The sequence below is a fragment of the Meleagris gallopavo genome, chromosome 6, assembly GCF_905368555.1.
Source record: "Meleagris gallopavo chromosome 6, MGAL_WU_HG_1.1, whole genome shotgun sequence".
Classification (NCBI taxonomy): Eukaryota; Metazoa; Chordata; class Aves; order Galliformes; family Phasianidae; genus Meleagris; species Meleagris gallopavo.
Window position 1 is genome coordinate 36,614,137 of NC_139409.1, and position 14,263 is coordinate 36,628,399.

At 40.4% G+C, this 14,263-nt stretch overlaps 1 protein-coding gene across 1 annotated transcript in view; it reads left to right on the forward strand.

The window, feature by feature from the left end:
• Positions 1–14,263, forward strand: part of LOC100544715 (ubiquitin-conjugating enzyme E2 E1) — a 50,006-nt gene that overhangs the window by 29,324 nt on the left and 6,419 nt on the right. Inside the window, 2 exon segments of the mRNA XM_085226346.1 lie at positions 7,208–7,340; positions 13,453–13,600. Of these exon segments, the coding sequence (XP_085082472.1) occupies positions 7,208–7,340; positions 13,453–13,600 (281 nt within the window).

The following is a 14,263-nucleotide window of genomic DNA, read 5'->3' on the forward strand; positions in this document are numbered from 1 at the left end:
TAGGCAAGTCAGATTCTCTTCTGCTCTTTCCAATTTGTTTTGCTGTTTCTTGTGCAGGGAATTATTTAATGGGAGATGCAAGGTCAAATACAAGCCAGTGCATTTTAATTTCCATTTTCTTTTTTTGGTCGAGGTGTCAACCTATAACTATGAGGAAAGAAGAAAAACAGATCTGCACACAATGAAGATAATTTCATTAACTTCTGAAAGTTTGACATTGTCTGTATTTGCATACTGTATACAGCGAAGCTGCAGACATTCTTATGATTTTGGTCCACTTCTTTGTAGTCCTGTTGGACACTTTGAAAATGTTCCTATCTGCGGTAGGATGAACTTTAGTTCTTTGACACAGAGAAGCTTAGAAGAAGCCAGTACAAAGGAAAATGGAAGCCCTTGAGAGCTGAGCAGGCTGGATTTATTGTCAGTTTTGGAACCAATGCTAAATGGATTAATTTTGCTTGAACCTTTTTATGAGGACTTGCTTCTAAATTGAAGTGATTATTGTTAAACTAAATAGAGCTGCAGCACTCTCCTGAGAATATAATGTCTCCTCCTGACCTCCCTGTTAAGTGAGATTTTATTTCAAATCTTTGAAGCCTGATTTAAAAATCAAACTTTGCATCAAAATTATTCAATTATTTTTATGAAGTAGTTGAGTAGTAACTCCACAGCAGTGTTTTGCAGAGACTGAAATATTTCAGGTGAACATCTTAAGCATGCAAATATTCCTGGGCACTTCTTTTTCTGCTTTAGCTGTAAAGAGTGAAGTGTTGGCAAGGGTCAGGCTCCTTTGCTCGTTGTGTGATCTTGTTGCCAAGTATTTTATATATATCTATATATAAAAACCTAGTCGTCTTTTTTTTCTATCTTTCTCCAAAGAAATCCCCCTGAAACAGTTTTCCTTGAAGTCTTATAAATCCCCATATAACACCTTATCAGCTCCATTATCGGAACTATTTAGTTATTTAGCTCCTTTTTAACCTTGTGAGAACATAATTCGCTGCACAGTTTATCCTCCAGTTTAAGCGTTGTGCAATTTATGTGCAATTTTTCAACCTTCCTCCCCAATTTTACATTAGCCTGGTACGTAAGGGAAAAGCTTTCCCAGATGCTAAAACAGAAATATTGTGCGTGCTCTTTTGTGTGAGAAACGTGGTGGGACTTGTGAGGTACTTACTGTGAGCAAAAATATTGTGACTGCTATTTTAAATTTAAGATGGTAATTTCAGTGAGTTAAAACAAAAGATAATATTTACCAATTTGTACTTGGAAACCACATCCCCAAATATGCATTAGATGGAGAATTCAGTTTTGATATCACAGTTTTGTAGTTGGGATTGCTGCTGCAATAGAATGTTTCATCTTTACACACTTACCTCTCCTTTATTTCCTTCACTGCGTTCTTATGCTTTAATTATAGCCAGCTGCAACTTTTTTCCCCTACTCTTTTTTTTCCCCTCATGTCTCTCAGTGAGTTTATAGGCATTTCATCTATGGTCAGGCCATCATTTTTAGCTAATCTTGGCTATGTATAGCAACAGTGGGCAACAACGTCGCGCTGGTTCACATGTTCACTTGGTAATTCAGTATGGTACCGTTCATTATGTGTGGATGCCAAGAAGGGATTTTGTTGTGGGGTTGTATTTAATTTTTCTCAACTACAAATGGAAGCAGGGAAAGTTAGATCCCACTTTTAAATTATATCACCAAAAATTGGCAATAAAATGGATGACCTGGGGTACCTTTTTAACCAGTTCTGTCTTGTTTGGTCAGATTTCTTCCTAATAACTATGTAGTGCTTAAATGTTTATTTTATAATTGAAAAACATAATGAAGTTGTGTAAGAACAACTTTATTTTTTGTAAGCACTGTAGCTTCTGACCCTAGTGGGGTCCGTTATGTGTATGGAATATCTCAGTACAGCAGTAATAAAAGTTATAATGCATTTTATTAGATAAAGCATATGTAAAGTGTTGACAATTTATTTCTAAAATTACTGCTATGCGTTAAAACAGTTTTTCCCGTAACTTTATGTCCAAAAGAATGGCTGCTTGCTTTTTTGTTTATCTTTCACATTATTCTTTGGCGTTCTCATTTCTAACATAGTTTGCTTAAAGATCTGTAGAGCAGAATTTCTCTGAATGAAGGATTTTGTATGAATGCTTTTCAATGGCTATGCTAGACTCTTCATTTGCTTCCTGCCAGACCCCTGCGCCTGCCTGCCCTGCTGCTCAAAGACTTCTGCAATCCCGGCATCGGGTTTAACCTGACATTGTAGATTACTGATCCCAGCATGGACCCACATGGTAGACTTCCAGGAAAGGCAGCATTTCTAGCATGGGGATAGGAATATGGTAGATTAGGAAGGAAAATCAAAAAGAACCAGAACTTCATGTGAGAATGTCATGTACTATCTCTATAAACTACCCGGCCAAAACTTGTAGCACATTCTGTGCTTACATCTTCAAGAAGGGGGGGAAAGAGAAACAGACCTCCTAACAGTCAACTAATTGTTTCCTGAAGCTGTCTAATGAGGTGATGAACATTTGACCACTGAGATGCAATTCGCTCCTTCGCTGCTTCTTAGCTACAAAATAAAACAACAACAAAAAAATTAGTAATGTTGCTTTCAGTTTGTAGTGAAGCGGCTTTGGGAATTGCTCATTTCTCTACCACCTTGAATCCCCGTAGGTTTTTGATATGTTTGTATCTTTCTCTTTGAGTTATGTCCTTTGGAAAAGGTTGAGTGAATGGTGTTTTTGGAAGTTGTGTTTACTTTCCACAAGTGTGTAACTTCAAAATATTTAGCTAATTGCATTAGACCCTTCATATTCAGGACAAAATAACCTCAAAAATAGAATCTAGAGATACAGATAGTTGGAATAAGAGTTCATGGTTTTGTTGTTTGTGGTTTTAATGGAGGTGTTGTATTTTTTCATTAGCTGTTATTTACTTCAGCATACCTTGGAATTATACTTATTATCATCCTGATGGGAGGCCAGCTCTGGCATTTTAAACTACTTGGCTGAAATAGTTTCCTTGAGAAATTACTTTCTTTGATATATCAGATTAATAGCCCAGTGTCTGTAGCATTGCCTGATTTTGATTCATCTGTCACTAACTACATTGATTCACTGTTGCATGTTTTCTTTGTCTCAAAGAAGAGGAACTGGACTATTCATGGGGCTGCATTTTTTTTTTTTAATTTAATTTTATTTTTTTTACTGGAGGAGGTTACCATTTGGTCAGCTCTTAGAAAGGGCTAGGTGGTTTCCAAAAGCTGATGTAAATGGCAGGCCCTTTAAGTCACTTCTTCCTGGGACTTTCCAGGAGAATGTCAACAGTGTGTACTGGGATTGTCCTACATGCACTATATGCAGTGAGCACTGGAAAATCTTGCCTCCCCTTTGTGCCATAGCTGTTCTGAGTGATCTACCCAAAAATGCCTGGGTAACTGAGTTTGCGTGTACAAAATATCAGGTTAGCCTCTTGCAATGAGGTTGTATCTGTCCCATGTAAGACAAAAAGGCACAGGCTGGCTGGTCTTGCGGACTAGCCTATCTGTCACTTCAGCCTTTTCAGTACATGAAAAAGTAGATGTGTGTGTCCTCTCCTTGGACACTGAATGTCTGAGTCGGAGTCCTCTGCTTACAATTGCTTTTCTCCCTCTGTATCACAAGGTATCTAAGTATGCAGCTTTCTTAGCTGGGCTGTATTCTGCTCCCTAGCCTATACTGCAGGCATTTCTGATTTACCTGCTTGGTTTCTAAATTGAGAAAGAATGCTACACCTGCCAGCAAAGAAAGAGCTAGATTTGCTTTTTCCACAGTGACACAAGGCTGGCTGGGGCTTTGCCCAGGCAGGGCTTTGAGTTTGGTCTAGTGTGTGCCTAGAGTTTCTCTCTGCCTTGCATTTACCAGCAAGATTCAGACTGCTGCTTCCAGACTTAGAAAGTTAGAGAGTCCTTGACCAAACGCTACCTTTGCACTGCCCAGTTTCCTGTGGATTAGGTTGTAAAGCTGCAACAGACAAGCTAGCAGCAACCTGGGGATGATCAGGAATAGCTGTCACAGTGAGCACAGTGCAGCTTCACTGAATGTGTCATTATTTTTTCAGGGAAGAGAGATGCCTGCCTACAGTGTTGTGTAACAATGCCACATGATACTGTAATGATGAGTTGATGTTGTTGTCTTTTTTTTTTTTTTCCCAGTGTTCCTTCCAATGTTATTTTTCAGTTTGTATTGTCAGTCTTTCTTTCATTTCTTTCACTGAAAATGAAGATGTTGTGGGCCATTGAGCTTAATACAGAGTACGTAGCTGTACTCTCTCATCTGGAAGTGAAAACTATTTCTATTTAATCAGTTAAAATTCCATTCCCAATGGTCTGCATTGGACAACTTCAAAATGTTGCATTAGTAAATGTGGGCACTTTATTTGAGCAGTGGTGACACACATCAGGGAATGTGGAAGCTGTGCCTGTGAGCCCTGTATCTATGCATCAGTGAATTTCTTTTTGAAACAGATAATTGCAAGGATTTAAAACAAAAAAAATTTATAATCTTTAGCCTTTGAGAGTTTTTTTTATATTTCTACTGAAAGTTAATGCCACTGCACTTATGCTGTGTTCCATTATCTTTGTGTTTCTGCTAAGACTAGGTCGTCTTGAGCTGCTTGATATTACCTAATCCTTATTTAAACTCAGGCAATATTGCACTCTGAAGCTGACTTGTGTTTCCTTCTTTCAGTCTTTCCTTTGTGAGAAATCAATGTCAATATGTAAAAATTGGACATCTACAGCTGTTTCGCTCCATTAATTGAATTATAAAAAAAAAAAAAGTAAGCTTAGTACATCACTGTTAAAGCTTTCTGACGTGTTACAAAGGTGTTGCACATTCTTAATACAGAGATCTAGCAGCATGTTACTTGCATGCAGTGAGAGCTCTAATTGGAAACCTAATAGGATACAAAAGATTTCTAACACTGTTATATTATTTTAAAGTCTATGGGATTTCTTTTATTGACAGTCCTTTGGGTTGAAGCTGGGAATAAAATACAGAAACATTGAAATGTTTCTTATTGGTTCAGAGGGTTGTATTCAGTGCTAATCACGCATCACATTTTTTGAATGCTGAAGTGCTCCCAATTGGCAGCTTTTGTGATATAAATTCCAGCAGTAAATTGTTGATAACAAAGCTCAAGGACCTGTTCTGTTCAGTAGCTCCGTCCTTAGCAGAGGGAGGAGGATGATAGCTGGTGCATTTGGAGTAATGGTACATGTCAGTAGGTTGCTAATACATAAAGAGGTGATTCCTTGGAATGGTGTCCAAGAGAGTCCTTTTCAGTACGTTTTCACAGTTAAGCTGTCCTTTTTCAAGAGGTAGAGCTTCCTGTCAAAACATATTGCTATTCCAGCCTATTGCACAAGCGGTGGCTGGAGAGTAGTGAGTGCCCTAATATACCGACCTGCACAAAACAAGGGAGAGTCATTAAGGTGGAGCAGGATGCCAGGAGTGTTTGGGATGGGATGGCTTTCCCTTGTATTTAGTACAGATCTCGAGCTGTGTGAGGTTTTATGTTTTGAAGAGAGCAATCTTTCCCCAGCAGATGGTGCAAAGATCCTTTCCCCAGTGAGTGGTGCAGAGATCCTGTCTCCCTTTACTGCTTCCCTACATGCCTCCTGCCCCTGGAAACATACTGGTAGTCATAGTTTCATTGATGTTGAACTATTTGGCATCAAAATGTTAAGAACTTGTTTGTTGAATCTGATAGTAAAAATCTAGAGAGATTTGATAACAAAGCTAGTTTGCGTTCTCTCCCTTGATTTTTCCCTGCAGCCAAGAAAATGTTCACCAGTACTGCAAAGAGCAGAAAAAAAACAAAACAACACCTGTGTCTCACATCCCTCTTGTTATGTTTTCGTAATAGTGTGTTTATTTATGACACTTACTAGCACCTAGCAATTACTCTGGTTCCCTTCACGTTAATCAGATGCGCATTGTCACATATGTATTGAACTTATTAAATTGCCTTCCTTCTTGAGTAGTGTTCTCCATGACTGTTATAATGTGAAAAGAACCTTTTATTTTGTTTGTTTGTTTTATATTGGCCCTTCATTTTATGTTAGGGATGTCAAAATCCAGCCCCTTACAGAACAGGGGGAGAAGAGATTTCTAAAATCATAGACATACACGATGGAGAAAGCTGTGTCAGTACCTCACTGTATGCAAAAGGAATTTTTGGCTCTAGCATCTAGTGGATAAAATACTATCTTAGCAGCGCAGGAAGAAAAAAGTAGCAGTGGAGTCCTAAACCATTAATGGCTTTATCGGTTGAGCTGTACTTAGAAATACTCAGACATATGGCACACTGCAGAGTACGGGCATCTGAGGATCTCAGTAAAATTAATTTTTCGACAAGCAGACACTTGTGCTCTACAACACCTTTAGTTTGTACTGCTCTTTGTGAGCTGCTGGTATCTGGAGAATCTAGGACTAGACAAAGCTGATTTGAGAAAGCACTGTTTTAATTTGACATGGTGATTTTAATTCTCACAAAAAACAGTTTTGTAATACAGGGTCTATGGGAGGAGTTTGTTTGGCTTTATTTTAGAAGTCAGTGTGGCAAAATGATACAAGTGTAGAAAATTCTGATATTTAAGGGTACCATCACATATGTATTTCACTTCATTTAATTACACGATGAGCCATGGTTTAGGAATAATACGAGAACATATTTAATCTTGAACACAAAAGATTAACAGAATCAACATAAATCCTGAATTTCCTTAGTATGGTCTTTGATGTGTTGCGTGCAGTTATATCAAGGTGGAACTGGTGCAGTCATTTCTGAAATACAGTAGGGATTTGTTTTTTGAAACTTAAATTTTTCTGTTGTGTTGAGATCTTGTAGCTTGTTTAGGAGGAGTTCTGTGCAGTGATGATTTATAAATGTCAGGTGAGATAAGCTGAAAAACATACACCACCTTTAATTTCTCAGGTTTGCTAAGTGGTCTGAGACACTCGTGGTTCCAGGTAAGATTTCTGACATTCTGGAAGCATTCAATTTACTTCAATCACTTTTTCTCCAGGTGGTTTATGAAGTGTAGAACTGAAGGCATTCCTTCATGTCATAATTTGTGAGTGGAAGAGGTCATATTTATTTAACTCTGGTAATATTTCTAAACCAGTTTTGTTTTGTTATTTCCTAGTGCTGGCCCCAAAGGTGATAACATCTACGAATGGAGATCGACCATTCTAGGACCTCCAGGCTCTGTCTACGAGGGAGGTGTTTTCTTCCTTGACATCACGTTTACACCAGAATATCCTTTCAAGCCTCCAAAGGTAAGAGACCTGTAATTTATATCTTCTGTTACAAAAGTTCGACAAACCATTGAGTAGCAGGCAGAATTAATGGGAATGCAGCCCACGTGAAAGCCAGTTTTGGTTGAGAAGGAGCTTAAGCTCATTTCAGATATTACATTGGTTTCTGCTAACTAATAGCTTTTCCAATCCACTTCCAATTCCTACTTTAAAGTCTGTTTTCTTTTTTTGCCTGTTTTTGTTTGTAAGAGATCTTAAACAATTAGTTCAAGCGTCAGAACAGGTCTGAGAAACTAAAAAGTAAATAAACGTAGGGAGAGGGCAAAGGATACAAATGCAAGTATTTGTACCTCAAAGTACTCAGTTACAATAAGCATTATGGTTTTGTATGTTTGTACTACTCTAAAGCAGCATTTAGTTTTTCTGTTTTGTTGGGTACTTGAATTGTTCACTTACCTGTACAGATTTTTCTGCAGGCGTGTTATATTTGTGAAGTTCTTGTATTCCAACATTGTTTTGTTCTAATGCTACAAGGCAAATACCGGTGTAAGTGAATGTTATCTTGTGGTTAACATACTTGGCCAGAGAAAGAGAGTTGAGTTTCAAGAAGAGGTGGTTGTGGATATGCTTCATGTTTGCCTTGTATTTGAAAGCACTTATGTGTATGTTTAACTTCTTAAAAGTAATTGCAGTGATAAGGTAAACACCAGTGACTGTCCCAGATGACTTTGGTCTAGTCTGTAATAGAAAGGACTTGTTGTTATAGTCCGGGCTGTCAGTGGAGACTAGGCTAGTTGGTTATAGTGGCCCTATGAATAATAGAATCATAAAATATCCTGTGTTGGAAAGGACCCACAAGAATCGTCAAGTCCAAATCCTTGCTCCACAGAGGACCACTGAAAATTCAAATGATTTTTGAAAGCACTGTCCAAATGCATCTTGAACTCTGGAGGGCTTGGGTCCACGACCATGGCCACAGAGAGCCTGTTCAGTGCCTGACCACATTCTGGTTTAGAACTGTTTCCCAGTACCCAGTCTTGACCCTCCCCTGTTGCAGCTCCATGTCATTCTCCAGGGTCCTTTCACTGTTACCAGAGAGCAGAGATCAGTGCCTGCCCTTCTGTTCCCCTCATGAGAAAGCTGTAGGCTGCAATGAGGTCTCCACTTAGTCTCCTCTGCTCTGCTCTGGGACGAACAATCCAAAGGACCTCAGTTGCTCCTCATATATCTTGCCCTCTAAACCCTTCACCGTCTTTGTAGCCCTTCTTTGGACAGTCTCTAGTAGTTTAATGTCCTTCTTTTATGTGGCACCCAAAACTGCACACAGTACTTGAGGTGAGGCTGCACCAGCACGGAACAGAGCGGAAGGAGGATCCCCTCCTTCGATGTGCTAGTTATGCTAGCTTCCCAAATGAAGGAAAAAAATGTTCATCTGTTCTTGCTAGCCTAACTACGTAGTTTCTGGTAGTATTAACAGGGCTTTAAAATCCAGCCCTAAGTTAGGGCTCAGATTCACAAGCAGTGTTGTCTACTTTAGACATCACTAAAGATTTTTCTGCTGAGCACCCGTCCATCCTTCTTTGGGTGCTCTCTGACAGCATGGATGTATCTCTTTTGTCTTATGTTAAAATTGAATTCAGTTCAGAATAGTTTTCCATCATTTTGGTTTTAATTAGTTTGTATTGAATATTTTAGTCTGACTATCCACAGTATTTTGCATTAAGAGCCTAGTAAGCATTTGAAGAGGAAGTTTTGTTATCCCTTGTATGCTTTGCCTTGTCTTTGCTTCCTGTGCTCCTGAGGATCCCAGGCTTCTCCAGCCTGATACCTTAGCAGACCTTACCAAGTGCGAAGTTCTCTGACACAAAAACCAAGTTACAGTTGTGTTATCCCTGCTCAGCCCTGCTTTCTGTTCTGGGCCCAAGATGATGATCTCGTTGCCTTTATCTTTGAATCTAAACCCTCACCCAGACAAAAAGAAGGGTGGAATTTAAAAAAAAAAAAAAAAAAAAAAAAAAAAAAAGGCACTGCTTACTGAGGCCTTAAAATGCTGGCTTAATGGAGATTTATTATATTGTAGCAATTGCATTTAAAGGGAGTCTTTCATCTAGTAGTAGTCCAAACTGGTTTACAAACAACATGTATGTATACAAATAAAATATTAATCACCTCAGTCACGTGGAGATGGGATGTAGGAGAGAGATTAACGGTAGTCTTACAACGCTCATACTGCTTGGGTACTTCAGGTTTAAATGAAGACTCTTTACTGAGAAACATGGATTCTTATAATGTCTCCTGTGCTAGTGTTTAACCCATGCTAGTGTTTAACAATGATAATGTGGAAAATACAATCAAATTGTTCCTGCTTTCTTCCTATGAGTTTGTTGATTTCAGGTTGCCCAGATGCAGTAACTGATAGATACTGTTTGTAAGTCATTTAGAAGTGGCAGGACTAAAGTGGTTACCGTAGACTTCCTCTATTTGTCTTTTAGGACAAGAAGAAAAGAAACATCTAGTTGAAACAAAACGCAGTATATCATTTTGATCACAAAACACTAGTAAAGTAGTAGAGTGGTCAAAGGCTATCTTGAAACCTTGACCTCTGAGAAGATTAAGCTGTCTGGAATGAAAGAATTAGTTTCCCTTGAATCTTTCTTCCTTGGCAAGGCTTCAAAGAAAAGTGGAGGAAAACTTCTGTTGTCTCTTTGAATCCTCTTTAATTCTTAGGATAACAGTCCCTACTGCCCACAACAAAACTGCCTGTAGCAGAACACACATTTCCTAAATTGAAAATTACTTTTCAGAAAAGGATATACCTTCTTAAATAGGGTGAGAGAAGATGTTGAGGCATAGCCAGTGATGGCAGATGTCATATGCTTGACAGACATCCTCAAGGTGTTGGATGAAGGATATACAGGTGCAGCCTTTGTGGACTGACAGTAGCTCCAGCTGAAGCTTTGAGTCAATATGTTAGAGAATCTGATGGAACAAACTTAAGGGGGAGGATGCTGCTATAGGAAAGCCAGAAGGCCCGAGGTGGAAATGATATACACGTATTCCTTGAAGAGTAAAGAGAGGAACTGTACCTGAGGCTGGATAAATTAAAGGTCTTAATGTTTGACTTGGAAATGTATTGCACATTGGAAGGAACTTCATTGGGAGAAATCTCTCTCCTTTGTCCTAGTGATGTATAATGGAGTTATTTTGCATTTATTGAGCATTCCACAGAACACTTTGAAGATATTAGTATTAATCTGTTCTCCGCTTTTATGTTTTCTCATTTTATGTGGTATTCTGGTTTTGCCTTTATGTTTCAGATAGCAGTTGAGTTGGGCAAAAGCTGGGTGGGCCTGGATTCAGAATCCAATACAAAAACAATTAGATTTTAAAGAGTTGAGTATTTAATTCTCATGACAATTGCTGTTCTTCTGTACTATTACCGTGCATATTTTCCCAAGCGTTGCATTACAGTTCAGTTAAACTTCATTTATCAAGGTGAAAACAGTATCTTGTGTTGACCTGGTGTGCTTTGATCATTTGTATTAATAACCTCTAACCACTTCCTTCCCCCCACTCCCGTTTTACTGCTTCTGTAAATTAACCTCTGCTATCACTTCAGGGTAGGGTTGAGATTTGCTTCTTTACGTCTTTCCAAAAGCTGTGCTTAACTCTGTAGTTACTGCATTAATGTAATCTCAGGTGAGACATTTCCAAAGGACTGTTCTGTTACACTGTATTTTTCTGTTCTTCCTCATGCTGTTCTCTTGACCCTGAATACATTTTACTACCTTTTGATTTGGGTCTGAATCTACTACTTATATATGGATTCGTTTATTTGTTTTATTTTTTCCCCCTTAAAGTAAATGTTTACTATACTTTCAGGATTGTTTTTGTTTTCTTTTTAAGTGGGCCTACAATTCCTCCCCCTCTTCAGTCTTCATTTGGGTTCCCTGCATGGCTGGCTTTTATACAATCAGCAAAAATTGCAAATGGCAAACAGCTGGACTATATGTGTCTCACACCATCCAAGTTCTAACTTGCTGCTTAAGTGAAAACAAATTCAGATTTTTCTTCCCATGCTTTGGTTAGGCAGAGCTTCTCTAACTGGAGAAAACCAATCATGGTGCCGTGAATATAACTCTAAGGATTTTGTCTTATGTTTCCTTAAGGAAGCAGGCTGCTTTGCAAATATACAGGAGTTCTTCCCCACCCCTCTCTCTTTTCCCTTCTTCCCAAATACTAATAAAAAAGTAAGTCTAATTCTTAGCAGTAAATATGATTTGTCCTTTTTTAATGTCTGTTTTTAGTTAGCTGGACTGAGGTACTGTCTAAGTTGCTTTCTGCAATTTCAGTATTTAGCTTTTGTGCTCAGAATGAGGATTAACTACTTTCTGCCTTTACAAATTAGAATGCTTGACCTCCCTGTTAATTTGGTCCTTATTGTATCAACTTGGAAATACTCCACGCTTTCCGTTCTGGAAGTGTTTAATCTGTTAAAATTATTACCTCACCTACATTTAGAAGCATTCTTGGAAGAGGACCAAAGCTGCATGTCAAATAGAGAAATAGTGAGCAATCAGTGGGCTGGGCTGAGGGCTGCTTGGGAACCAAAGACAGAACCATTACCAGCAACTGCAGATGCCACAAACTTCAGAATTTTCTTAAAGGAAACAATATGGGTTAGGGCAGATATCTCAGAGTCACGTCTGCCCTCTGCTCAGGCTGATGTGTACAGACTTCCACATGACCGTAAGGAATCCTTGCTGCTCTTTCAAGGAGGATTAGATGATCTCAGAAACAAGCATCACTCTGGTTTCTTACCTGCTGTACCTCTGAGGCTTCCTGCCAGGCAGCTGCAGGGGTTCTTGTTTTTGGAGCTGCAGCTTGGTGCAGAAGGTGTGGGAGACAAACACTTTTTTGTTGTTGTTGTTGTTGTTGCAGACATTTTGCTATTTCCACCTTTATGTGCAAAAGTGTGGGGATTTAGGAGGAGGAGTGTGTGTGTGTGTGTGTGTGTGGTTGTTTTTCTTTTTTCTTTCCCTGTGTTAGTGTAAAATCAAGGAACTTGCGAGGTACAAAATGGAAAGTTTTCCTGTGTGTGCAGCATGGGTGACACTGTGTGACAAGTAGCTGCATTTGTGAGCCCCAAACCAGAACCAGCAGGAGCATTCCGTGCATCAGAAATGGGGATGGATGTGGGACAGGGAAAGTGAGGGGCATCAGGAGTCTGCAGCTGTGTGACCCCACACTTGCTCCTGGAGCCTGGGATAGGGAAGTCATGAGCCAAATGTTTGCATCAGAAAGACTGCAGGAAAAAAAACATGAAGGCTGACTGGCAGGTTTTATGTGTGGGCTGGGTTAACCTCCAGGGAAAGCACCAGTGTGGTGTTCTGCTGTACCACACACTTACCAAATGCATTTCGCAAATACCCCCATGACCTATAAACAGACAGTAAAATCTGTGGGTGTGGATAGCTGACAAATTCTGAGGATTTAGGACATGAACCCAACAACCTTTATTCATGCAGATAATCCCAATTCATGTAAGTTCCACCAAATTCATTGTCACTGTTCATCAAGCGCGTTGCAGTGAGGCCTTGCTGTAGGTTGCATTGTGTTCCTCTGCAATGTCTTGTGGTGCTTTTGTTTCCCTTTCAGATAACTCGCGTGGCACGTTGCCCAGCTCAGTTGCATCTCCTAAATGTAACGATAATAAAATCCAACTGGCGTCTCTGAACGGGCGGAGCCGCGGCTGCACGGCACCGTACCGTAGCGGGAGGCTTTTACAAGTGTCTGGGAGCCCGAGGGGAGAAATAGGTCGGTGTGAGGTTTTAAAGCACCGGGGCCCTGTGCTGCTGCCGGCCGTCAGCCGGCTCCGCTCCCGCCCACCTCGCGCCGCCAGAGGGCGCGGACAGCGCGTCCGACTGAGGAAGGGCCCGGCGCAGCCCCCCCCCCTCACCGAGGGCTGGCGGGCAGCGGGCTCCGCCGGCGTGGGCTCCTCGGCGTTTACTGCCGGCTTTAATTCGGTTTTTTACTGCCTGTCAAATCAGAATTACGGCTGTTATCGTTTATTACCGCGTCACGTGTGCTGCCGTGTGATGCCAGCGCACCATCTAATAGTCATTTCTTGCAGGTAACGTTCCGGACAAGGATCTATCACTGTAACATTAACAGCCAAGGCGTCATCTGCCTGGACATTTTAAAAGACAACTGGAGTCCAGCATTAACCATTTCTAAAGTTCTCCTATCCATCTGCTCCCTCCTCACAGACTGCAACCCGGGTAAGCGCCCTGCCCAGCCTCCCGCTGCCTCTCACCCCCACCCGGCCCCGGCTCATCCCACGGTCTCGGGGAGAGGGGCTGGAGGAGGTGGCGGCCCTGCGCCCACCCCCGGCTGCTGCACACACCTGTGCCGCAGGCAGAGCTGCTGGGAAAGCTGTGCTTCTCCTCCTGCAGGGGACAGCTCTACCCTTTCTAAACCTGCTCTCCTTATGGATAAGGGTTAAATGTGCTTTGCAGCTCTGTAGAACTGCAGTAACTTGGTAACAGCTATGAAAGACTCAAAAGCAGCTGCAAAAATCACTGGATTAGCCTTTTCCATTCCACCATCTATTTAAAACCGGTGACCAGCTATGCCAAAAGTAATCCTCTGCTTCCCTAACCTCATCCCTTATTGACATGAGTTAAGGGAAATCTGCCTTTGTTTACAAAGTCAATTTCAGAGGTCATAATCCTATGTAAGTCTATAAAAGATGAGAAACACTGGAGTTCATGCTGCATTATGTATAATAAAATAGTTGTTTTGTAAAAATAAAACCTCTCCCTGCAATCTGATCTTTCCTGCAAGCCAGATTTATGTCAATACAAGTACACTTAGCAATGAATATGTCTCAGGCACTTTTAGAAAAGGTAAAATAAACACATGAATCAGTGAAAGTTTTCAGG